The 27,392-nt window shown below is 43.7% G+C and overlaps 1 protein-coding gene across 1 annotated transcript in view; it reads left to right on the forward strand.

The window, feature by feature from the left end:
* Nucleotides 1-27,392, forward strand: part of LOC144682900 (ferroxidase HEPHL1-like) — a 123,938-nt gene that overhangs the window by 87,249 nt on the left and 9,297 nt on the right. The window contains exons 14-19 of the mRNA XM_078545770.1: nucleotides 4,471-4,611; nucleotides 5,480-5,586; nucleotides 10,042-10,264; nucleotides 10,363-10,502; nucleotides 17,056-17,218; nucleotides 22,542-22,592. Coding sequence (XP_078401896.1) covers nucleotides 4,471-4,611; nucleotides 5,480-5,586; nucleotides 10,042-10,264; nucleotides 10,363-10,502; nucleotides 17,056-17,218; nucleotides 22,542-22,592 — 825 coding nt within the window. The remainder of the gene's footprint in view (nucleotides 1-4,470; nucleotides 4,612-5,479; nucleotides 5,587-10,041; nucleotides 10,265-10,362; nucleotides 10,503-17,055; nucleotides 17,219-22,541; nucleotides 22,593-27,392) is intronic.

Below are 27,392 nucleotides of genomic sequence, written 5' to 3' on the forward strand. Positions count from 1 at the left end.
AGCGAAAGAGAGTCCCAGAGGTACCTTCGTGTGCCTAGGGATGTGGTAGCTCACATCTGCCACCTTCTGCACGAGGAACTCATGCTGCAAGGACTTGGAGGGTATCCCATGCCAGTTGCTTTGGAGGTAACCGCTGCACTAAGCTTTTTTGCCAGTGGATCCTTCCAGGGCTGCATGAGGGACCTTTGCAGAATCTCACAATTGGCGATGCACAAATGCATTAGGGAGGGGACTGATGCCCTTTTCAGTAAAGCTCACCATTATGTGCAATAATGGATGACATGAATGATGCAAGCCAGGTTGCTAGACCTGTGAGATTCACTGCGATCTCAGGTTTAATGCAAGTACAGGTTGCCATCGACTGCATACATGTGGCCTTGAGAGCTCCCTGGCAGCAGCCTGTGAGATTCATTAATATAGAAAAGGATTTCAATTTCTCAATGTCCAGCTAATCTGTGATTACAGAAAGCAGAGCCAGCATGTTTGTGCTAGATACCCAGGGAGCTCTCGCGATACTTATATTTTGAGTCACTTGCAGGTGCTTCAGATCTTTGATGGACCTTAGCGCTTAGAAGATTGGCTCCTCGATGACAAAGAACACCCCAGAAGACATGTCTAATGATGCCCGTCAGCCACAGAGTTCATCCGAAGAGAGATACAATGCAGAACATTCTGCCACAAGGTCCTTAATAGAGCCAATTAATAGCCCCCTGAAGACGCATTTCTGATGTTTGGTTTGGTCAGGTGGGACTCTCCAATACTCTCCACAGAGTGTGTCATGCACCTTCATTGCTTGCTGCGCCCTGCACAAGCTAGTGCTGCAAAGGGGGGATGTGTTGCCAGAGGGAGACATTGAGAAGTTAGACGTCTCCTTGGACGAGGAGGATGTGGAAGGAGATGACTCTGAAGAGGACGAGGATTCAGATGAGCCATGTGATGAAGCCATTGCATGGACATGAAGCGGCAGATGTGCCCGTGACAACCTCATAGCTACAAGATTCCAGGAGGAATAAGGTGAGGTCTCATTTTCACAATCGAAGTTTTCTTCAGCCTTTGATGCACGGGATGCAACACCACTTTCATTCTCTGCATGAACCTCTCAGGAAAGATCAGAAATCTCACTATGATCACGGAAGCATCATTGGTCACCTCCTACCCTAACAATAACATTCTTCAATGGTTTGCGCTTGGATGTCTCAAGAGGGAACAGCATCGGGGGAACTCCATTTCTCCTATCACCAGCTCTCATGAATGCATAATTCAGAAGCATCATCTTGCTGCTGAGCCCCAATAGCCCTTTGCACATCGGGACACACTGACCTGTAACCTGTGAGGTTTGTTTGCGTTGTCCTCACAGAGAGGACAATGCTTTGGTTATTTATAAACACTCAGGGCCCTGCAATCATCGGAAGCCTGTCAAGTTTCTGTCCTGGATTCCCTTTGCATTAGGGAGAAACGTGGACCAGTCAGTGTTGGCACAACAGTCAAAAGACAACTTCTTCCCTTCATGCACCCTGCTGAGGAGTTAGGAGATGTACAAAAGCATCACTTTCAGAGCGTTGCAGTCCTCGACATAGTCCATCTCACAAAGGCCAATCCTTTCTATATACCCTAAATCAGTGAGTGCACTGTCATGCAATGAATTCCACATTAAGTTGTGTGCTGTGCCATTAAGCAAGGCTCACAATAAGCATTGCTAAGCAACCATCCTCACAGTTAAGAAGACAGCTTCATCAAGATCAGCACACACCTCTGACATCACCCACTGTAACCCTTCTTGCAGACATTTATAATTTTCCTGATTGATTTTAGTCCAGCGTCATGCATGGGGAGAGTAGGAGTTAACCTGGAATGACTTTCAGTCTTAACTTCGGAGATGACAACAAACTTCAGAGAGGCATGAAAGCCTGTGGTGCTTGACGTTTGATACTACTTCTTCCAAGTTCTCACTCTCATAAAGTAAATGCTATTGCAAAGTACACATTAGATAAGCAATTATAATATTAGTTGCGACAAATAATTATGCCATCCACAAACAACAGACTGTGACAGCAGCAGGATAATTACTAACTTTGATTAGCAATTCTCCTGAGCCCAAATAATGTCTGCCTGAGATTTAAGGGTGACAGGTGTATTAGCCAGCCATCATTGTCACATATGATGTGCTTTTGCTGATGTTACAGATGTGGAAATAAGGGCTACTCACTATGGTGAGATTGTGTGAAAATCAATACAACTGAAGATCCAGAAGGGAGTTCATGGGGAGGTGGGGGGAGGTATATTTTTCACCCTTGAATGAACGCGGGTCATTGAATCACATTGAATACCAATTGAATCCCTGAGACATGGAGAAGGATTAATGCAAAATATATTTACAGAGGTGAAAAGTACATACAATGAGTGAACACCCATGCCACCTGTGTGCATTCAAAACTTCTTCATTTTCTACCCCCACCGCTACGTCTAGGTGCAGCCCTCGAGATCTGCAGCAAAAATGGAGACAGTCTGCGGACTGCTATACCCTGTTGTCTGAGATGACTTCGGCAGGTGTCCTGTGGTGACCCAAGGCCATGACGGCCCCGGCCTGCTAAGCCTCTCCTCTTCAGGGGCAGGTGCACCCTTTTCATCCTGATCAGTTGGAGTTGATGGTGTCACTGGCAGAGGGGAGTTGGAGAGGCAGGGCACTGTCCTAGTGTCCTAGTTGGATGCCCCAGGGGTGGCTGGCACTCCTCCTCCTTTGAGGTACCTGGCAGCCCCTCCCTGACTCCTTGAGGAGGGAGGTCGAGGTACCCTCTCTCCTAGCCACTGCTAGAGCGCACCCATAGCTAGAGCCATGGTGTGCAGATCTGAGCACAAATCTGGCAGAAACTGCTGAACATGGGTTTCCAAGGCAGCTTCCACCCTTCTCATGGAGCCTTTGTTGTGCTCACATGCTGGAGCTACGACATCAGACAAAATGCGGACAGACTCCTCCACCCTTTGTTCCAGTTTGGTGACGGCCTCTGACAGCTCTGCCTGCTGTTCCCCTGCCTGTCTTTGCATCTCCAACATCCCAGAGTCTCATCATCAGACTCGGTCTCAACAGGGGCCTGGTCTCCAGCAGTGCTTTTGAGTGTCAGAGACCTTGGCTGCCACTGCCTTCGCCTGCTGTTGGTGAGGTGATCACTGGACTATGAACCAAAACGTACTCTAGAACAAGAACCCACCGAGGTGTATGTATCTGCGCTGTTGGAGGGTACAGGCAAACACAGTGCCAGTTCTTCATCAGAGGGTAGTTCTGCTTCTTCCTCCAAGGTGGTCGGGGGGGGCTGACTTATCTGTTGGAGGACGTCCTCCCTGTTTTCTTGCTGGTACCTGGAATAGAGAGAAGAGAGAATTAGCAATTGACCAGCAGGCTAATAGAATAAAGATCGCTCATAGTCATTGTCTGCATATAGCCAATATGTGCTGAGTGCTCCTTCACTGGCTTATTGGGGAAGCTGATCTTGCCTTCTGCGCAGAAACAATCCCTGTATTTCCCAGCCGGTCTGCTGCCTGTCCCTCAAATGGTGAGAGTATCCTCAACTCCGGGATTCCCCCTCCAGTCTTGGCTCTGTCCCTTTCATTGTGGGAGAGGGAGATCTTGTCCTGCATAAAGACAGATGGATTGGCTGTGAGCACTGTGGACGAAAGAGTCGTTCAAAAGCATGCAGCCTTGTCATGTCTGCTGAGCCCTCCCAAGTAAGGGATTAAGACACTGTTTGTGCAGGATATTACATGAGACGGTGAGCTTAAGGTGGCTGGCGGTCATTCAGTGGCATGCCGCATCTGCTGGTCGTGTGTGAGACCCCTATGGGCTCTAACCCTTAGACCGCCTGATATCCTTATGAGAGTGTGTGTTTTCAGTGAGTAGAAGTTTCACGTAGCCTGGCGAAGCACATTAGATCATTCATCCTTTTCCTGCACTGCAGGCTGGTCTTTTTTTGTTTGTTACAGGTGCTAACCTCCCCAGCAATCTCCTCCCAGGCCAGCATGGCCAGATGGGAGGATCTTTGGCTCCCATCCCAAGGAAAGAGGACCTCTTGCCTTTCCTGGACGGCCTGGAAGAGGATCTCCCAGGGAAGCTTCACTGAAACGTGGTGCTGACAGTTGGTACTCCTTGGCGCCATGGATTCCCTGTTCAACAGAACACCTGGCCTGCAGTGAGTGAATGTCTGTCCAGGTGCCAGGACTTTCGACCCCATGAGGTAACAGCAGGGTGGGCGAATCCCTGCCTGCCCCACCACGAGATTCGCCAAGTTCTTCACTGATGCATAAGCAATAAGCTGAAAAGCGGAAGATCATGCGTGTTCAGCCGTCCCACCACCCAGCGTGAGTCACGCTGATAGGAAGTGGGTTTAGATTTAGTTTACAGAAGATCTGCCTTGTGTGTTTTACTTGCAGCTGTCTGGTTATAACTAATTGTAATTTTGTATAATCTTATGCACTTAGGTCCAATTATTCGAGCAGAAGTTGGTGACGTTATCATGGTCATATTTAAGAACTTAGCTTCCCAACCTTACTCCATACACCCACATGGTGTTGAGGAGGTAAACAGTGGTAAACACCTCAAAGTACCAGTTACCAAGCCAGGTGAGTTGTGCAACACAGTTCTGCTTATTCACTAACTTCAGTTTAAAATTTATTCCCCTCAAAATCACATATCTAGAAGTAACTGCTTACATTGTACATCCAAAGTGGTGAATTTTGAGGGTATACATTTTATAAGTTAATTGAATGCTTCACGTAAGATAAAATACTTTCTTGTACAGATTCCTTGCATAGATTGCACTCTATGATAGCAAATACGCCAGTGAAAATCAAACCTCCCTAAAATTAAGGGTTCAAATAGCCAGGTTTACCAGTAAAAATTATTAAATTAAGATAGAAGAAGGAAATCAGAACATCCTCTGTTCATGACTGCAAAATGTGTAAGTGACACGTGAGGTCATTCACAGCAGTGCATGAAATATAGTTTGTCGCAATGTTCTCAAAATATCGTTGTAGCTAAATTTTACCCATTAATAAGAATATAAGAATTTTTAAGAATAGGAAATAATTATTAAGCTAGAGGGAACCTCCTAGTTCCTTTCTCATAGATCAAACCCACCACAACTGTCTCTCCAATTGCCTTTTAAAAGTTTAAGCTACGTTGTTGCTTCAGTTAGTTTTCCCGTCACATTATGCCAAAACCCTATTACCATTCGGGTGAGGATGTTCTGATTTCCTTCTTCTATCTTAATTTAATAATTTTTACTGGTAAGCCTGGCTATTTGAACCCTTAATTTTAGGGAGGTTTGATTTTCACTGGTGTATTTGCTATCATAGAGCGCAATTTATGCAAGGAATCTGTGCAAGAAAGTATTTTATCTTACGTGAAGCATTCTGCATCTTTTTCAGTGTTTCTTTTTACCATTTTGTACTTCTCATTTCAAATGAGTGTAACTTTTTATTATTCTAGGTCAGGTCAAGATCTACAGATGGAATGTTCCGGAAAGATCAGGCCCTGGCAGTGGAGACTCAAATTGTATCACCTGGATTTATTATTCTGCAGTAAAATTTGTGAAGGTAACATTCAATTAAATTTCCTACACATTATGAACTAGGTTTTCTAAAATATTAGAAATTCATTAATAACATGCTTTTAAAAAGTTTGTTCATGGGATGTAAGCATCGCTGGCAAGGCCAGTATTTGTTGCCCATTTCTAATTGCTCGAGAAGGTGGCGGTGAGCCAACTTCTTGAACAACTGCAATTTATGTGGTGTCGGTATACCCAGAATGCTGTAAGGGAGGGAATTCCAGGATTTTGACCCAATGGCAGTGAAGGAACGGCGATTGCTTACCAAGTTAGAATGTTGTGTGTCTTGGAGGGGAGCTTGCAGGGAACTTTGGGATTCTGAAGGTTTTTGATTGTAGCAGCACAGTTTTATATCACTTTCAATTTGCATCTCCAGGCATTGGACTTTTCTCAGAAATTGCTGACGCAAAACTTAGATCCATAGCACTCACTTTTTCTGTGCTATGTGAGGCCTTTGAGGCCTAGATTGGCAATCTCAGCATGTGTGCATGCCTCTGGTGTGAGTCATGTCAGGTGCCACATTGGTAAGGGCATTAGAGCGCATGTAGTGAGTGCCTACAGGAAGGCAGATCATGACTCCAGCCAGTGTGCAGCGCTGCTTTGACACTAGCACTGTTATTTTGGACCTCAATGCTCCAGTTAATGCCCTCTCTTAATCACACGTTGCTAAGCATAGCTGTAGGATGGAACCACCACAAATGCTATTCATAGAGATCGTCAATTACTTTCAAGTTAGTTGCTGATTGATTTCTACTGGTTGCTGTTGTGATTGTACAAGTGTTCGGTACTTTCTAGAGTTTTTTTTTTAAATTGCTAAGGTCTACAGTGAGTGGTGTGGCAAGTGCTGACTCTTTGCTGACTTAAAGGCTTCTGCACACACCAGTTGCTCCCAGAAATGGATACAGTAATAGGCATTTCTCTTGGGTTTTGGAATGACTTGAAGAATCAGAGGCCGCACAACACAGACAAAGCTGTTGGCAGAGTGAGGAGGAAGATGAAAGGGGCTCTCAGCAGGATGTTATATCTATCCAGGGTATTTGGGGAGCAATTCTCCTACCTGAAGCACGCAGCAAGGGACAGTGTGTGAGATATCTACACATCAGTAACAATGTCCTCAATGAAATCTGTCACCCGATGCAACCAAAACTGCAGCCTGAGAGCAGGGCAAGTATTATACTCCAGAAAACAGGTGGTGAGGGATAGACTTGGAGCCAATATTTACACACTTTTACAAATATTTATTTACAGAGGTACACATTACAAAAATGCACCTTCTAGCCCAACAATATCAGTACCCTACTACCTTCAAGTTAAATGAATACTTACAAATGTTCCCATAACTTCCGAATTTTACCCACTCTGTTGATCACTCCGAGGATTATGTTCCCATTTGTGTGGATGATCAATTCTGCCCGCGGTTAACCTTGCAAGTTGCTGCACCTATCCCTAAAGCCATGTTTCTTATTGTGAAAAAAATCACATCCATGACAATGATTGCTGCAAACTCCTCCCACTTTTGATTGTACCATCTGACATCTTGCAACAATCCCACATCCTTGGTCCAAGAGTAGTCCATTAACAGTGTTGCATTTCAAGATTTTTTTTTTAGGGCCAATTCCAAAGCCCCATGGAATATTGACAGGGGAACTTTGGTCAATTTCTGAAAATTGTCCATTACAAATGGCCTTTTTCTTTGCAGCACTGTCTCTTGAACTTTAAATGTTGGTTTCCTTTAAGTTGACTGCATTCAAGCTGAAGGACTGGCTACAGGACTTGACCCCCAAGTGACCGATGTTCTGACTCCACGGAGGATCAGTCACTTTTAAACCAACTTCTCCTGTTCTTGCTGAGCCAAGACCTCACACGTTATCTTTTACTGTCTCTTCTTCTTCCATTATCTTTTCCTTGCCATCACCAGACATAGCAAATAGATCACAATGATCAATTGGATTATGACCAACACATGAGGCATGATTCGTATCCAAGGATTTATTTCAACCTTAGCTCTCCGAAAACCAAAACAAAACATTTCTTTCAACCAGCTCAGAGGGACTTGCTGGTTCTATTATTCTGTATTTAATCCTAGCCAGGGAATCACCTGTAATGGCTTCTCTTCCCACTCACACACTGTTACCTCTGATGTTCCCCCAAGGATCTATCCTTGGTCCCCTCCTATTTCTCATCTACATGCTGCACCTTGGAGACATCATCTGAAAACACATTATCAGTTTCCTCAGATACGCTGATGACACCCAGCTTTGCCTCACTACCACCTCTGTTGATCCTTGCATTGTATCTAAGTTGATAGACTGCTTGTCCAACATCCAGGACCAGAGGAGCAAAAATTTCCTCCAACTAAATATTGGGAAGATTGACCATCCCCTGTTCATCTCCCTGGCAACTGTCTGAGACTAAACCAGTCTGTTTGCAATCTTGGTGTCATATTTGACCATGCTATAAGCTTCCGACTATACATCCATGCTGCCACTAAGACTGCCTATTTCTATCTGTACCATTGCTGGACTCTGCCTCTCATCCAATTCCTCTGCTTCTGAGCCATCTCCCACCCCAGGCCTCTGGCCTTGACTGTTTCAACACACTCCTGGCTGACGTACCACGTTCTACCATCTGTAAACTTGAAGTCATCCAAAACTCTGCCACCTGTATTCTAACTCCCACTAAGTCCCACTCACCTATCACCACTGTGCTCACTGACCTACATTGGCTCCCGGTTAAGCAACGCCTCAATTTTAAAGTTCTAATCCTTGTTTTCAAATCCCTCCATGGCCTCATCCCTCACTACCTCTGTCATCTCTTCCAGCCCTGAGATATCTGCAGTGTTCTGATTCTGATCTCTTGAGCATTCCTAATTTTAATCACTGCACCTTCAGCTGTTTAGACTCTAAGCTCTAGAATTCCCTCCCCACATGTCCCCACCTCTCTGCCTCACTTTCCTCCATTAAGTCACTCCTTAAAACCTACCTCTTTGACCAAGCTTTTGGACATCTGATCTCATCTCATGTGGCTTGATGTCGTATTTTGTTTAATAATGTTCTTGGGGTTTTAAAAAATATTTTAAAGCTGCTATATGTTATCGTTGTATCTCTCGTCCTCTGCCACCTCCTTGACTTCAATGCTGCGCTGGAGAATCTTGGAGCCCACTCGCTATCTCCATGTTAGGATGAGTTCCGCAATGATTTCATCAGATATCTCAGGGCTGGAAGAGATGACAGAGGTAGTGAGGGATGAGGCCATGGAGGGATTTGAAAATCTGCTCCACCCCTTTAAGAGGTGCAGACTAGCTTTGAGTGGTGCTAGCCTCTCACAATCTCAGGCCCCGAGCTGCGGCATGCCACCATTCAACAATGTGGTCAGCAGGGCCTGCATGCTGCCATCCTGTAAATAAACAGGCAGCACGGAGCTGGCTTGCTGCCTACATCAAAAGCAGCCCGCACAAGTTAATTCCGCATCGCGATCCCGCTTCTGTTTTCAGATGCTGTTGTCCTTTTTGAATGCTTCCTGTTGTCCCTCTGTTGGATTGTGACGGTGTTTATTTTCTTGTCTGATATGCCAAATAATACAAGGACCCTATGAATAGGGATACGCAGATGTGAATAGCTATTGTATTTATGTAAGTTCCTTTGTCACTTATTTTTGTGGAAGTATTAAGTAATTTATTTGAAATGGCTTAACAAATCCATTGGAATAGAGGAAGAGGAATTTTAGACTTTTGGAATAAGCATTCATATATTAGTATTTCATAGTATTGTTTCAAGAACTATATTTCATAGATTTTGGCTTTTATGAAGGATTCCAATGCAGTTTTGAAACTGCCAGCATCCATTTTGTTCTTTACTGTTTTTACATCTGTTTTACATTCCATAACCAGCACTGCAGCAGTTTTGACACTGTAACACTGCAGGAGCTCTGTCACTCCCTTTATTAAACTGGAATGTGATGGAGCTATTATAACTGGTTTGAGTGCTGAGTTATAATCCCATCGCTTTCTGGTCAGACAAAGCAGAGCTTTGCTTACACAAATTCACAGAGCTGTGCTCATCAGCATCAAAATACTGTTTAAAATTTAAATGATAGCAAAGAGCTAAAGACATTCAGCTCGCTATTAACATTCAAGAATTAATAATTACATTTGAAAATTTATAGGACTGCAGCTAGTACAGAGCTGAAGAGAATGGGACTGTCACTTTGAGATGTGCTTAAAATTTATGTTAACTCTAATTTGGACTGAATCCACAGCAATTGCACTCTTTCTCGTATCATATTGATGGAAATGTACAGCGCAACTAGCTTCATTGCTTACCAATTCATCATGCAATGTTAGCTGCTTAGTACACATAATTACTTAACTATCTACGTACTGTATTTGTAAAAGAGCATGAAATTAAAAAGAAACTTGTACAATCTATTTAGTATTTTATTTCAGGACCTGTACAGTGGTTTGGTTGGCCCCCTGGTAACCTGTCGTAAAGGAATACTCAAACAGAATGGCATGAGGAAAGATGTTGATCGGGAATTTGCTTTATTGTTTCTGGTATATGATGAAAATGAATCCTGGTACTTGAGTGACAATATCATCACTTATCTCCATGCGGACCCAGCTGAGATCAAGAAAACAGATGAGTTTGTAGAAAGCAATAAAATACATGGTATGAACACATACTGATTCGTAGATTCCTAATCTTTTGGAGCCAAACATTACCTTCCAAAATTAACTTAGTAGATTTTTACATTCTTTTCATTTCAGCAATTAATGGGAAGATCTATGGAAATCTTCATGGACTGACAATGGTTAAAGGAGAGAAGGTTGACTGGTATTTACTGGGTATGGGAAATGAAGTAGACATGCACACTGTTCATTTCCATGCCCAGAGTTTTATCTATAGGGTAAGAAACCTCAAGTAATATATTTCTGGTCTTTTATAAAATCTTCTTTCACCTGTAACTGCTTGTACATCAACCACTTGTTATGTAGTATACATGCAGTAAAATCTTTATTATCTGGCATGCACAGGGAATGGGCGGTGCAGGTTAATCAAAAATGCCGGTTAATGGAGAGTTCCATTTACCAATGAAATACATCACAATACTTGTAGCATGAGCTAATATGCAAGTACTCAGGAAGCAAAGAACAGTATTCTTTGTACTTCTAATCTACAACAGTACATTAAAATATAAATTACAGTATAATACAGTATTAATACAGTATACAGAAACAGGTTCCAGATCACTTTGTAATTGCTTCCGGTTGGTAAAGTGATGATTCCTTTTCAGGGAACATCAGAAATTCCGGTTAGTAGAGAATTCCGGTTGGTAGAACAGCGGATAACACAAAGTTTACTGTAGAAGCTTATGGTTTTGGAGCTTATGTACCTGAGAATAGTAACTGCAAGGTCAAAGTTATTTGATATGAGGATATAATTTGGTATCTTTGGTACCTGAGAGCAAAACTGCCTACTGTACTGTAGTCCGAGATACTAACTTGCCGGGTCTCTCTTTATTCAATCAAATATTTCAGCGAATAGCTTCATGGTGGTGTATTCTTTTCTTTAATTAAAACTTCATGACAGGAGTAATTTTAATTTTCTCATCACCCTGCCTCCCTTCCCTGCCCCCACTCTGCAAACCCTACTCCATTCACAATGTGCTATGTTCATTTTTGGAAGGAAGCAAAGTTTGATGAGGATTTTACATTTCTTCGTCTGTCGGCGCATTTATTTTCCACAAATTAATTATATTGGTTGGAAAATTGTGTTGCAACAAGTACAGAAGTAGAAATTCCCACCCTTCCACCTGTTTTTGAGTTGACTTTGGGTTATTTTGCATATTGTCACCATTTCAATCTGCGACCTCTCACTACATTTGCATTAATGCATGCTTAATTTGGCAAAATCATTAAATTAATTTAAATTATATGAAAATATTTGTGGCAGAAAATTTGTTTGAGGGGCCATAGGGAACACTCCTGCTCCTCCTGGCCCACAAGAAATGCCATAAAAAGCACTTACCTGCTGTATCTGGCTGCTCTCGCTGCCCTTTAGCTGTTGGTCACTGACCATATGACCATGGGCAGAATCTTCAGATTGGCGAGCGGGGGCGGGGCCCAGTCGCCAAGGCGTAAAATGACATGGGGTGACGTCGGGCATGTGTCCTGACGTCACCGCACATCATTCAGATTTTCAGTTCGGCGGGCACGCACCTGAGTTGGCTACGTACCCGCCGAACTGTCAAAGACCTGTTAAGGCCAGTTAACTATCAATTAAAACAATAAACTGAGCTGCCCATCCAACCTTAAGGTTGGCGGGCAGGCAAAGAGCCCAGGCGGCCTTTGCATTTTTCATGGAACCTCATCCACAAGCGGGATGAGGTTTCATGAAGGTTTTTAAAGGTTTGAAAATTTTTAAAATAAAATTAATAGACATGTCCCAGCTCATTGACAGTTTCACATGTTAAGGACATGCCTTAAAAAATTTTTTTTTCTTTTATTAAATTTTTTGGAACTTAAACTAATCTCCCTGAGGCAGCTCTGTGCCTCACGGAGATTTCTGCACTTTTTCGCGCGCATCTGCGAAAGAGCGCAGGCCCCGACTCAGGCAACCTACACCCCCCCCACACCTGCACAGGGAGCGCTCAGCACTTCCGGGCGCGCATCACGCTGGATGGGCCATAATTAGCCAGCCCACGTAAAATGGCAGTGCCCAGCCGATTGCGGGCAGCAATCGGCTGCACACATGCCTATGCCCGCTCCTGCCCAACCCCCCCGACAGGGAGAAAATTCTCCCCCATAAGACGTAGGAGCACAAGTAGGCCATTTGGCCCATCGAGGCTGCTCTGCCATTCAGTGAGATCATGGCTGATCTGATAATCCTCAACTCCACTTTCCTGTCTTTTTCCCTTACCCCTTGATTCCCTTACTGATTAAAAATTTGTTTATCTCAGCCTTGAATATACTTAACGACCCTCTGCAGTAAAGAATTCCACACATTGACTACCCTCTGAGAGAAGAAATTCCTCCTCACCTCTGTTTTAAATGGGCGCCCCCTTACCCTGAGATTATGCCATCTACCCTGTCCAGCCCCCTAAGAATCTAAAATGTTTCAATAAAGTTGCCTCTCATTCTTCTAAACTCCAATGAGCACAGGCCCAACCTACTCAACCTCTTATAAGAAAATCCTTCCATCCCCGGGATCAACCTAGTGAACTTTCTCTGGGCTGCCTCCAATGCCAGCATATCTTTCCTTAGATAAGGGGACCAAAACTGTTCACAGTATTCTAGGTGTGGTCTAACTAGTGCCTTCAATAGTTTTAGCAAGACTTTCACATTTTTATACTCCATTCCCTTTGAAACAAAGGCCAACATTCCATTTGCCTTACATATTACCAGCTGAACTTGTATTCTAGCTTTTTGTGATTCATGCACGAGGTCCCCAAATCCCTCTGTGCTGCAACTTTCTTCAGTCTTTCTCCATTTAAGTAATATTCAGTTCCTCTATTCTTCCTGCCAAAGTGCATAACCTCATATTTTCCCACATTATATTCCATCTGCCCATGTTTTTGCCCATGTACTTAACCTGTCTATATCCCTCTGTAGACTCTTTGGGCAGAATTTTGCCGTCAGCGAGCAGGGGGCGGGGCCCGCTCGCCGACGCGTAAAATGATGCGGGATGATGTCGGGTGGAACCCCCGACGTCATCCCGTTCCATTTAGATTTTCAGGAAGGCCGGGGCGCAGCAAAATCAGCTGCGGGCCTGCCGACCTGTCAATGGCCAATTGAGGCCATTGACAGGAGCAATTATACAATTAAAGGACCTGCCCGTCCAATTTAAGGCTGGCGGGCAGGCCAGGAGCCCCAGCGAGCAATAGAAAAAACATGAAACCTCATCCATCGGCGGAATGAGGTTTCATGTAGGGATTCAAAAAGTTTAATAAAGTTTTACTGTAATTTATGAATATGTCCCAACTCATGTGATGAGGGGGACATGTTAGGGAATTTTTTTTTCTATTTTTAATCTTTTTAAGCGATCTCCCTGAGGCAGCACTTAGCCTCAGGGAGATGTGTGCTCTTTCGTGCGCATGCGCGAAAGAGCGCACTCTCACTTTTGGGGAATGCCCCCCTGCCCGCACAGGAAGCGTCACGCTGGGCGGGCCTTAATTGGCCCACCCACTTAAAATGGCAGCGAGGCCCGCCTCTCCAGTGGGGATCAGCTCCCCGCCTGCCGGAGATTGGGTCGGGCCCGCCCGCCCCACAGGCAGAAAATTCTGCCCTTTGTGTCATCCTCACCACTTGCCTTCCCGCCTATTTTTGTGTCATCCACAAACTTGGCGACAGTACATTCATTTCCCTCATCAAAGTCATTAATATATATTGTAAATTATTGTGGCCCCACCACTGACCCCTGTGGCACTCCACTAGTTACAGTTTGCCATCCTGAAAATGCCCCCCACCATATCCCAACCCTCTGTCTTCTATTAGTTAGCCAGTCGCGGTTGTGATGGGCTGGGATTCAATTTAGCAAATTTCATGTTTAAACCTCCTGCCCCTGACCCCTTCTACTTATAGTGATGAATTAAAAATTTCTCCCGATGATTCTGAACTGGGTTTGTTGGGAGTAGAGTGCCTTTGTGAATTAAAGTGATGAAGACCTTGGCTCAGGATAAGTAACAGTTGAGATAAAGTTTGAGTAAGTAATGGTCTGGTGGTCTTTTGAAAATCCAAATGTCATTTTCTTCTTCCTTTATTCAGATTCATAATTATGAATTATAATTGTAGTTAAAATGAATGGAATGCACAACATATATCAATTTCTACCCTATCAATACCCCAGGCATTATCATTGACCAGAAAATGAACTGGACCAGCCATATAAATACTGTGGCTACAAGAGCAGGTCAGATGTTGGGACTTCTGAGGTGAATAGCTCACCTCCTGATTCCCCAAAGCCTGTCCACCATCTACAAGGCACAAGTCAGGAGTGTGATGGAATACTCCCCACTTGCCTGGATGAGTGCAGCTCCCACAACACTCAAGAAGCTTGACAGCATCCAGGAAAAAGCAGCCCGCTTGATTGGCACCCATCTACCACCTTAAATGTTCACTCCCTCCATCATCGATTCACAGTGATAGCAGTGTATACCATCTAAAAGATGCATTGCAGCAACTCACCAAGGCTCCTTCGACAACAACTTCCAAACCCACAACCTCTATCACCTAGAAGGACAAGGGCAGCAGATGCACGGGAACACCACCACCTGCAAGTTCCCTCCAAACCACACACCACTCCAACTTGAAAATATATCACTGTTCCTTCACTGTTGCTGGGTCAAAATCCTGGAACTCCCTGCTAACAGCACTGTGGGTGTACCTACACCACATGGACTGCAGCGGTTCAAGAAGGCAGCTCACCACCACCTTCTCAAGGGCAATTTGGGATGGGCAATAAATGCTGGCCCAGCCAGCGAAGCCCACATCCTGTGAAAGGATAAATTTTTTAAAAACACTAGAGTTGGAAACAGAAATGTTGGAATTAAATGTGAAAAGACAGCTGCTGGCACCTGTGTATAAATCTGTATGTGAAAACAACAGTAAACAGGTAGAACAAAAACAAAAATTGCTGGAAAAATTGCTGGAAAAACTCAGCAGGTCTGACAGCAATCTGCATTGGAAAGCAGGTAGAGCAAGGAGTGAAAGTTGAACTATAACCATAAAATGCTGGAAATAGTCAACAAGTCTGGCAGCATTTGTAGAGGGAGAAACAAAGTTAAAGGTTGATGACGTTTCATCACAACTGGAAAAAATGAGAGATGTAACAGGTTTTAGTGCAGAGGCAGGGAAAGGGATGGGGAGAATGGAAAGAACAAAAGTGAAGGTCTGTGATCGGGTGGAAGGAGATTAAATGACAAAAGGAATGAAGCTAACTAAAGATGGATGGTAATGAAACAAATAAAGAAACAAAATATGGGTCTACAGGAGGTCAAAGTTAAAAGCCAGCTCATGAAAACTGTCAGATATGCTGATGGTGAAAGCAAGTACTCTGAATGGACTAGAGTTGTTGACAACCTGAATACTGAAGCAGCAAGTTATGGAATGAAGATCATTACCTAATGTATTGAAGGTTTCTAGGAATGCAGGTGAAAGAGTGAGCATTTTAATAAACACAGTACAGTTGGATCAAGTTACACAATTTAAGTACCTGGCAAATATAATGACGGTCGATTGCAGATGTATCAAGAAGGAGGTGAGAGCATTGGTTACAATGGGTAAAGGTGAATTTAATATAAGGAAGTGGGTTGGACAACTGAAAAGAGAACTGAAGAAAAATTTAATGAAGAACTTGGTATCAAGTAAGGTGCTGATACCTTGGCACTAGGAAAGGGGGATAGGGTTTGAGAAACGTTTAGGATGTTGATTTGAAGATGCACAAAGTAAAGTGGACAGCTAAGAAAAGCAATGAGATGTTGATAATGATGCAAGAAGAATGTAGTTTTATGGCTATTTATCAGAAAAAGGCAGATTAATTGGAATAGACATAGAAACATAGAACATTTATAGCACAGAAGAAGACCATTTGACCCATTGTGTCTTTGCCGGCTGAAAAAGAGCTGTCCAGCCTAATCCCACTTTCAGGGTGTTAGTGCAGAATTTTACCATCCCCAGACTGGGCTCAAGGTTGAGGGGGGAGGCCCTTAAATTTCTGCGGTTGACTTCCCTGCCATCTACCCATCCGCCCCCAACCTGGCAGCAACTTGACAGGGTTGGCCCCTCTCCCAAATTGAGGACCTTGTGTGGCCAATTAATGGACGCTTAAGAGCTGCTTTTTAGGCTGGTGAAAGGAAGTCAGGGATGGAGGGGTAGGGGGGAGGGTGGTGCTGCAACACCTGGCAAGTTAGCCTGCTCTGGCCTTGGGCAGGAAGTGTGTTGCATTTCCCCGATGTCAGGCCCTCTGACTCCAACCGGGGGTCCTTACCTACGGCCTACCACTACCTCTGGGATCTGCTCCCCTCCCCACCTCAGCCTTTGCAGCTCCACCCCCATCCCTTGCATTCCCCCAACACCACCCCCACCCCACCCCCCTCATCCCCAGTGTGTCGTCTCCTGGCTCCACTGTGAGACCCCTTCACTTACTTGCATCCTGGCCTCCCAGCACTTTGTGGTGTGGGATTTGGTGTAGTCCCAGCAGTAGCCAGCATAATAATGACGTGGACTTCTCCAGTGTGAACCAACTACAGCAGAGCTTAAAGGCTGTTGATAGATAAATGTTGATCAGGATCTAATTCTGTGTGATAAGTTTTCTAAGTATCCACCTTATTAAAATGTGGCAGGGAGCAAATTTTACAGCCTAGTGAATGAGGCGTGCGATGTGTCGTCCTTTAGAAGAACAGAAAATTCCTCAAGTGCATTTTTACAGGATGATATCGAACATTTTGTATAATGTTTTTTTAGATGGATAATGATTACAGAGCGGATGTGTACGATCTCTTCCCTGGAACATTCCAGACTGTAGAAATGATTGCATCGAACCCTGGTACTTGGCTGTTGCATTGTCATGTAACTGATCATATTCACGCTGGCATGGAAACTGTTTATACTATCCTGAATCACACAGGTAAATTCATAGCTGAAAGAAATATTGTTCTATTTGATTGTAAACAATACTAATTTGAACTTGACATGGCTTTCAGGAGACACAATTTTGGAAATTTTGTAATAACAGTGCTTTTCAACCCAGGTTGAGATTAATGGCTATTAAACTGCCACACCAGTATGTATTAAGTAAAATCAAATGGCCTTTAATAGCTAACCTTTATCTAAAACATGTAATGGAAAGGAAAACTTAGCAATGGCTACCTCTAATTGCTCAGAATACTAGTTCTAAACGTGCAGACATCGCTTTTTTGCCCCTTGGATTCTGTCCTCTGCATTGCATTATCTGGAACTTTATCCACTGCAGGTGGAAACTCAAGCACAAAATGATCACTAACACAAGGTTTGTGGAGTGTGTGTTAAGCTGTGGAAAATATGAATTGTGTGTTGGTTTCCTAGTACAGTGTTCTAAAATCAGCAATTGCCATGGTCACATATATAAGTTGTAAGATTTTTGTAGTTGTCCCTGGTTGTCACAAAGTTGCTATAGCACCTTAACAAGAGTGTTTTTTTTGCAATGAGATGGTTCCTCTTTAAAAACAGAAAACAAAAGTCAACATCCACTTTGATGTCAACAATATTGAGAGATAAAAAATTGCTTTTAAATCCATTTACTTTAATATGCAAAATATGACTTGAACATGTGCTTCATTCAGATTTACAAATGATTAGATCCATTACAATAGTATGTCATAATAAGGGATACCATCTCTTGCTTACTGCTTTAATACAGCAGGGCAATACACAACTTAATCATTTTACTTGTACAGCTGGATTACTGTTAACTCTATTCTAATACCTAAGAACCAGATCACAGGAAGATGGTAGATGTATGTGCAGAATAGTTGGCTGGAGTACTGGAAGGACAACTTTAAAAATGTCACTTTTTTTTCTAACTTCATACCATCCCTTCCATTAATCCAATGTTAACCCATTCTGTTTGGCAGAAACAGGGAGATAGTGGAATTTAAATTTCTGTTGGTCATTTTATCAGCCATTCCCACTCTACCCCATGATATTTACTAACGCCTTCCATTGGGTGGTCCAGGCGTTGGTCTGAGTTAGGCAGGGACCCCATTACTGTGTGAAAATGTGTTTGATACAATTTCAATAGACAACTGAAGAAACCAGCTGTATCAAATGGTGAAGAGGATGAGACCCCAAGAAGGTAAGTGAAAAAAAAATTTTCTGTGGGGTCAAGATGATCAAGAATGCTCCTCTGGGTTCCACAAGAATAATGTAGGCCATTGCATCTATGGTTGCTTCCTCTTCCAGACCTATATTCCCCCCTCTGAGCTGCCTGATATTGCCCTGGCCTGAACATGGCATTCTCCAGTAGTAAGCCCATTCGCGGTGGCGGAGAAATGAGTTCTGACCTTCCAACTAGAATGGACCACATCACTGGGTTCAGGTAACTGGCCGCCATGTTCCGCCAGCATGCTGCCTAAGAGTTTCATTCTATTTTTACACTTTCACAAAACTTGCCACAGCATTCATTCTAATGAGTTTCACCCTCCCAATATCCATTTGGAAGCATTCCTAAGATTGCATCAGGTTCACTGACTCCCTTCTTCATTTCCAAAATATCATCCAACACCACTGTTGGTTAGGAGACTTCTCTCCTTTGTATCCTCGTTATCTGCTATCAAGTGTAATAGTTACAATGGGCTAAATAATTTGGGGGGTGCACTAACAAATCCCCCACCATCCCTCCCTCACCCCGGGAATAACGTCAGCATGGAGCCGGAATTCTCAATGCCGAGCCCTCCACAGCCATAAAGCTCTGCAGGTTGGACTAATGAGGGCCAAGTGGGACTTCAGATAAGTCCAGGGTCTTGGACTGGGAGGTTAGGGAGAGGGGCAGTTGGGGGGAGGGGGGAGGGGGAGGGGTTGGGTTTAAGGCAGGGAGCGGGTAGGAACAAAGTGGGGGGTTCAACCTAAGAGGGGCTGCCCCACAATTGGCAAAGGGCAGCCCCTGACAAACGACCCCCCACTTCCTATCTTTTAAGCACTTGAGGTAAAAAATCAGGCTTACTGCTCCTGCCTTTCTGGCCACGCCAAATATTTTATGATAACAAGCCTAACTGACCTCTAATTGTTCATTTAAATATGACGGGCAGACTATGAATTTCAGCGCCCGCCCGTCCCTCTGTATTATGGGGTGAGTTCAAGGGTGGGCGGGAAGGAGGTGAGATGGACGCCCACCCCATTTTATGTGCCCCCTCCTCTAATTTACATGCTCCCCCTGCAGGAAACACACCCGCCATGGGCATGTAAAATTTAGCCCAATGAGTCTGTCTTAGTTGAAATTTTATCACAAACCAGTTTTAGAAAATTACCTAAATACTTTGAAAAATCAATCATTATCTATTGTGATTAGTTTGTATATGATCTTGTGATTGTATTACATAGTATTTACACCACAGAATGAGGTTATTTGGGTCAACAAGTCCATACAGGTGTTTATGCTCCAATCAAGCCTTCCCCCACCTAATCAACATATCCTTATATTCCTTTCTCCTGTGTGCACTTATCTAGCTTCTGCTTAAATGCATCTATGCTAGTCATCTCCACTATTCTTTGTGGTAGTGAGTTCCACATTCTAACCACTCGCTGGATAAAGAAGTTCCTCCTGAATTCCCTATTGGATTTATTACCTGATTCATCTTGTATTGATGCTTCTTAGTTCAGGTCTCTGTACAAGTGGAAACATCTTATTCATATCTACCCTATCAAACCCTTTCATAATCTTAAAGACCTCTATCAGGCCACCCCTCAGTCATCTCCAGAGAATAAAACTTCAGCTTGTTCAATCATTTTTGATAGGTTTGACCCTCAATTCTGGTATTATCCTAGTAAATGTTTTTTGCACTTTCTCTGATGCCTTAATATGGAGACCAAGGTTCTCAATACCCCAGATGTGGCCTACTCTGTTTTTCAATTCTAAACCCCTAGAAATGAACGCTAGTGCTTGGTTCGCTTTTTGGTGGCTTTCTAAAACAACTTGATTAATCTGCATCACTGCTTTCAGTGTTTTGTGTATTTATACCTCCAAACCCCTTTGCTCTTTTACCCCAATTAGGTACTTATTTTCCAAGCAATATGTGGCTCTTTATTCCTCCTACCTAAATGTACCAACTTGCATTTATCTATATGGAAGTTGATTTGCCAATTATACACCCATTCTGTAAGTTTACTAACATCTTCCTGTATTTTGTCGCAGTGCTCTTCAATTTGGTGTTGACTGTAAATTTTGAAATTGCACTTCCAATTTCCAAACCTGAATTGTTTATGTAAATTGTGAACAATAATGTTCCCATCAACGTTCCTTGTGGAACACCACTTCTCACCTTTTACCAGTCTGAATAACTTAAGCCCTACCCCCTGTTTTCTGGTTTATAGCCAGCTAGCTATTTATTCTGCTACATATCCCCTGACTCCACATGCTCTGACCTTATTGAGGGCCTTTTGAAAATCCAAATATATTACATCTACTGCGTTATCCTTAACTATCCCTTCTGTTACATCTTCAAAGAATTCAATAAGGTTTGCCAAGGATGACCTTTCCTTTTGAAGGACTTGACTCCTCTTTGATATGTCAGGCATTTTTCTTGTACACTTTTGAGTAAGGATTCCATTACCATTCCTATCACTGAGGTTAAGCTAATTGGTCTCTAATTCCCTGGACTTGTTCTATCTCCCTTTTTAGATTATAGGAGTCCGCATCCTGATTTTTCTTTTGTTAAGGATGATTCTGTAGAATACTTTCATTTTTCTTTTTATACTTCTTAATTATTTAACTTTGTATTTTCTTTTTTGCCTTCCTAATTTTTTTCACTTCTTTCCTAACCTTTTTGTATTCCCTCTTTGTCATCCTCTCCTTTATTGTTCATGTATTAAGTGTATTCCTTTCTCTTTAGTTTTGATTTTTGCCCTTACTTCTTTATTCATCCATGGCGTGTCATTACTGGCTAATTTTGTTTCTGCTATTTAGTGGGATATATTTCTCCTGAACTCTATTGACACCTTTTTTAAATGTTTCCCATTGCTGTTTTCTTTGTCAGTAATTTTTTCCAGTTTATTTTCCCTAGTTCCATTCTGACCCCTTAAAATCAGCCTTTTTCCAATTCGTTACTTTGGTCTTTGTGTTATTTATGCCCTTCACAAACTTTATCTTAAGTCTAATTATGTTATAATTTATACTGTCTAGATGTTCCCCTACACTTGTTTCTCTTATCTGTCCTGGTTCAGTTCCCATTACTCTCTCTCTCTCTTGTTAGCCTTGTTACATACTGAGTAAGAAAGGAGTCCTGCACACATTGGGCAGTATTTAATGGAGGCGACGAGGGTCTCAGCTGCTGGTAGAAGAGCCAGCGAGAGTCCCATATCACCTCTTTTAAGTAAGGGCCAGTGAATTAAGTGCAGCTTTAGCACTTAACTGAACAGCGGTGGGTCTTCCCTGGGATCAAGCACTCAGGGGTGGATATTCTGCCCACTAAGAGCTGCCAGCTTATCAGAGGCCAGCAGTTCTATCGAATGGCAGCACCACCAGAGAGGCAGTGGCTGCTGCTGGTACGACACCCACCCAAGGCCTAGGATTATTGCTGGAATCCAGGTCACAAGTGAGCGACAGTAGGAGGGCGGCCGCAGGGTAGGGGTTACAAGGGGGAGGTGAGGGGCATTGGCAGCAAGGGCAGGAGAATAGCTTTCAGCAGGCCACCCCCATCCCAGTGCGTGGTCCCTCGATTAGGCACTGAGTGCCTTAGAGCGAGGGGCCTCCGTAGGAACCTGCAAGCAACCCTGCATGGGTTTGCTTGTCATGTTGGTGAGCCCCCTGCCCACCACTGGGTTAATACCAGCGGCAGTGGGATGACGTACTTAAGTGGGCCTTAATTGGCAGTGGGCAGGAAGAACATCCCATGGGCCTTCCCACCTTGGACTTAATCAGATGGAGGCAGGAAAATGGCAGGGTCCCTCCCACCTGATTAAATGGCCCTCACCACCAAACCCGCCATGGGGGAGGGCATTAAAGTTTGCCTATTGTAAAAACTCCACTCCCTGTATCCCTTTTGTTACCTCTTTTACCAGTTTGTTTGGGGTAATTAAAATATCCAATAATTATTATTCTATATCCTTTTCTTATTTGTGGTAATTGTTGTAATGTTTTCATGCAAGGTTTATTATGCTAGTATATTTAAGTGTTTTTCCAGTGCACTTTTGGATCTGCCTTTGACAGTGGTATGACAATGTATTTATTTATTAATTGATCTTTTCTTTCCTGACAGACCATGCAAGGACTACTGTGCAAAATAAATTTACATATTCTACAACAAATGGTATGTGTATGTAATGGTATTGTGAGAAGCTTCTTTAAATGTGTATGTGTGTAACTGAATGGAGGCATTTCTGCCTCAGAGTCAGATGAGGCCTTGAGACCACTCCAGATGACCCTGGTGAGTGGAGATTAAACATTGTCATTAACTATTGGGTTGATACCCAGGGTAGGGTATTCACAACTGGACAGTGAACAATGGCTCGGTGCTAGTATTCCTCCTTCTGAATCAGAAGAGTTATGTTTGGGTCCCCCCTCCAGATAGAACCAGTGAGTGGGGAACAGACTTCCAGCTCTGACTGCTGGGTTGATGTCCAGTGAGAGTACTTGATTCCAATGGATGCAGGTGGCCAACCTTATCGTAAAGGGTAAGTAGGTCACTTTAGCCACATTTGCAGCTCACATTAGTGAAGGCTCTCTGAAGATAAAAAAACAGTGAAGAAGACAATGCACAATCACCTCAATTATTGCCTTGGTGAGTGGCTCAAGAATCTCATGAGAGACCTGAGTTAGGATTTACCCACAAAACCATAGAAACAATGGACAGATGGATATATATCTGCCTTTCTGTCCATCTATCGATTCCTGCAAAACCAGAAGTAATGCTGCTTTACATAAAATGTTAGGTATTATTTTAGCCATTAATGTAGGTCTTTTAGCTAAGGTTGTCTTTTGCAATCTATAGCAACTGAGTTTAAAATAAATTTGAGACAGGGTCAGATTAGGGCACTACAGTTAACTTCAGTACCCCTAACTAGAGCAGATGGGGAAGATTAGCCAGAGTTCTTGTTCCTGATCATTACCCTTTGACCTTTGCTGAAAATATTTCATATGACTAGCAGTTGAAGACAAGCTCAAACTTATTGTGATGCGTGTTACTGTGGATTTGCTTGATATTCACAGTCTAGGCTCAGGGATGAAAAATTGCCACATGCATGTGATATTATAATTTCTCTGAGCATGATGAATGATATGATAAACAGATGACACAAAATTCAGTTGCTATAGTGCTAGCCGCTTGTTTAGGGTAGGTTGCTAGCATGGGTGCTGGGAGTGTCTAGTAGATGTATGCTGAGTAAATTGTGATATCAATCAACACAAAATGCTGATTTGGTTCTAGCAGTGTCATTTTTGACCTCAAACCTCTAGTTAATACCCTCACTTAACTTTGCACAGCTGAACATGTGTTCAGCAATAGGAAGGGATGGGAGCTGACAAAGCCAACATTTGTTGTCCATACCTAAAGTTAGTTATTTACTGATTTGATATCTGTTGGTTGCTGTTGAGCTAGTAGAAGCGTTTTGAGGTTAGTACTTTTGTGAAATCTATGGGGAGTGATGTGACCCTCTCAAGGGCAATTAGAGATGAGCAATAAATGCTGGCCCAGCCAGCGAAGCCCACATCCCATGAATGAGTTTTTAAAAAAATCATGAGGAAGCCTCTTGGTTCTCACTTCAAGGGTTCAGCTGAGACCACTCACTGTCAGTCATATAGTTTCTGTCCCTCTTCATGTGCAGCATGACAGGAAGACTGAGCAAAAGCCAACACAGAGGAGGACAAATTGCCCAGAGATGGAGGAGGGGAGAAGCCCATATCCGCCAAATATTTAAGAGAGCAATTCTCTTACCTGAAACTCAGAAAGGAACAGTGTGTGTGACATTTCTGTTTCACTAAGCACGTACTCATTGAAATTTATCACCTATTGCAGGGATACCTTCAAGCACAGAGCAGAGCAATAAGGGCATTTCCAAGGGTATAAAGATGACTGTGACCATGAACTTCTCCATGTCGAACTCATTGCAAGCTGCAGCAGGCGAAATCTGCAACATCTCATAGTTCACCATCCAGCATTGTATAAGGGGAGTCACTGACACTTGGCAAAGAGAGAGAAGTACATTGCATTCTCACTTTCCACAGAGAGGCAGGTGGAGTGTGCACAGAGCCTTGCCAGGATAGCAGGCTTCTCCTATGGTACAGATGCCAGTGACTGCACATATGTTGCTTTGCGAGTACCATACTAAATTCAGGGGTGTACCACAACTGCAAAGGTTTCCACTCCAGAGCATACACAGCACATCATGCAGTTCAGTGCTGGGCATCTTAGCATGATGCCTTTCTTCTTCACCATCCCATTGTACCATCAGCTTTTGAGCACACAATAGACTAGAGGGTGGCTACTGGATGACAAGGGATATATGCTGATCAGCTGGTTTATGACACCAGTGTGCAACCCATGCACATGTGGGCAACATAAGTATAAGGAGAGCCATGCTGTCATATGAAATGTCCTTGAACCCACATTGGGGTGCTTGAGTGATGCTTCCTCTGCCTGACCCACTCAGAAGGAGCCCTGTAGTACTCTCTAGAGCATATGTCATATTGTTGTTGCCTGCTGCATCCTTCACAACCTCACCATCATGAGGGTGCAGCCCTGCCGCCAGATGGATAGCGAGCAGCTGAGGAGGAAGAGGAAAAATGGAAGAGGTCAACTCTTCCCTTTTCTGGTCAGGCGGTCCATCATTGGTTCAGCAGCTGCGGTACCAGTGAACCAAATTTCCTATTCAACAATAGTCCCACACCTTATCGATCCTCTGTTACCGAACATCAGAGCATCCTCTTGGCCAACTGCTTTACCAAATAAACCATCCAGTACTCCATTTAAAAGTCAACTAATCAACCTAATATTCTCCTAGCCCCTGACATTGTGTGCCTTTGCCTGTCCAAGTGCTCCCCCACCCTGCTATCTCATTGGCTTCAGCATTGCTGCATTGTTGGTGGAAGGCTGCTGACTTTCATGGGGAACATCACCTCGAGCAGCTCTGGGGTAGAAAGTCTGACTTTAGACTGTGTCACCTCAGCATGGACAGCAGCAGTTTGGGCTAACCGACAGGCGACAGCAAGGACACTGGTGGAGTGGCAGTGGTGAGAGGATGAATGCTGTTACCCTGAGGCACAACAGCAGGCTTGTGCTCCACAAAGCCACTGCCACTCCCCCCGGGTGGAGCCTCAACAATCCTGGTAATCTGTTAAGGGGACAGATTGCCAGGACGTAGTTCAGAGAAGGTTCACTAGGCTGATTTCTGGGATGAGTGTTTGTCTTACAAGAAAATGTTGAGCAGGTGAGGCCTATACTCATTGATGTTTAGCAGAATGAGAGGTGATCTTATTGAAACCTGTAAGATTCTGAGGGATATTGACAGGATAGATGTTGGGAGGGTGTTTCCCCTTGTGGGGAATCTGGAACTGGGGACACAGTTTCAAAATGAGGGGTCTTCATTTACAACAGAGATGAGGATGAATTTCTTCTCTCAAAGGGTTGTTACGGTTTGGAATTCTCTTCCCCAGATAGGATTGTGAACCCGGGCCGGACATATTCCGGGATACGTTGCCGGAGCTGACGTTGTCGGAAAGCTGGTGGCATGGCATGTGTGAGTGACTTTCTTCACTGGCCCAATTTCTCATCCACTCAGCCATCTCACTCCACTTCCCTTGGCCACTCTCCCACATTCAGTTTTTTAACATTTATTTTTCCCTTTGGTTTCTCCTTTCTCTGCCCCGCAACAACCACCTCGGGGTCTTTTAAACGTTTAATTCTGACATCCAACCCAAGTTGTATTCAATGTCCCAAGATTAGAGGAAAACAAATAAAACAACGCTGATCTGACTGAGTTAATAGTGCATCAAATTTGGCAACTAGCTGCCACTGATGTGATGCTAAACTTTATAAAATCCTCGCACTGCCCTTTCAATTCAATGATATGAATAATTAAAGCAGTGCCCTTAACAGACAGACAGATCTCAACCTCCAACAGAACTACTCGAACTAAGATGAAGGGCGGAATTTTCCGTGCCTGGTGGTGTCGGGCGTGTTCAGCAGTGTGAGTGGACAATATGGCGAGAAGGCCAAAAATTGGTTTTACTATGTCGTGAAACCAGTTTGCAGTCATCCGCTCTGCCCGTCAATGGCGGGCCGCGTTTCCCACTGTCAGACGTCGGGAACCTCTTTGTAATACATCTGCATATCATTATAAGTCCAGTCCACCGGAATCATACCTAGCACAAAGGAAGATGGTTTTGGTTGTTGGAGGTCAGTCATTTCAGCTCCAGGACATCACTGCAGGAGTTCCTCAGGGTAGTGTCCTTGGCTCAACTATCTTCAGATGCTTCACCAATGACCTTCCTTCCATCATAAGGTCAGAAGTGGGGATGTTCGCAGATGATTGCACAATGTTCAGCACCATTCGCGACTCCTCAGATAATGAAGCAGTCTATTCCGAATACAGCAAGACCTAGACAATATCCAGGCTTGGGCTGACAAGTGGCAAGTAACATTCGCGCCACACAAGTGTCAGGCAATGACAAGAGAGAATCCAACCATTGCTCCTTGATGTTCAATATTATTACCATCACTGAATCCCCCACTATCAACATCCTGGGGTGTTACCATTGACCAGAAACTGAAGTGGACTAGCCATATAAATATCATGGCTACAAGAGCAGGTCAGAGGCTAGGAATCCTGCAATGAGTAACTCACCACTGACTCCCCAAAGCCTGTCCACCATCTACAAGGCACAAGTCAGGAGTGTGATGGAATACTCTCCACTTCCCGGGATGAGTGCAGCTCCCACAACACTCAAGAAGCTTGACACCATCCTGGACAAAGCAGTCTACTTGATTGGGACCACAGCCACAAACATTCACTCCCTCCACCACTGACGCACAGTAGCAGCAGTGTGTACCATCTACAAGATGCACTGCAGGAATTCACCAAGGCTCCTTCCACAGCACCTTCCAAACCCATGA

This window comes from Cetorhinus maximus, chromosome 7 (assembly GCF_964194155.1).
Source record: "Cetorhinus maximus chromosome 7, sCetMax3.hap1.1, whole genome shotgun sequence".
Lineage (NCBI taxonomy): Eukaryota > Metazoa > Chordata > Chondrichthyes > Lamniformes > Cetorhinidae > Cetorhinus > Cetorhinus maximus.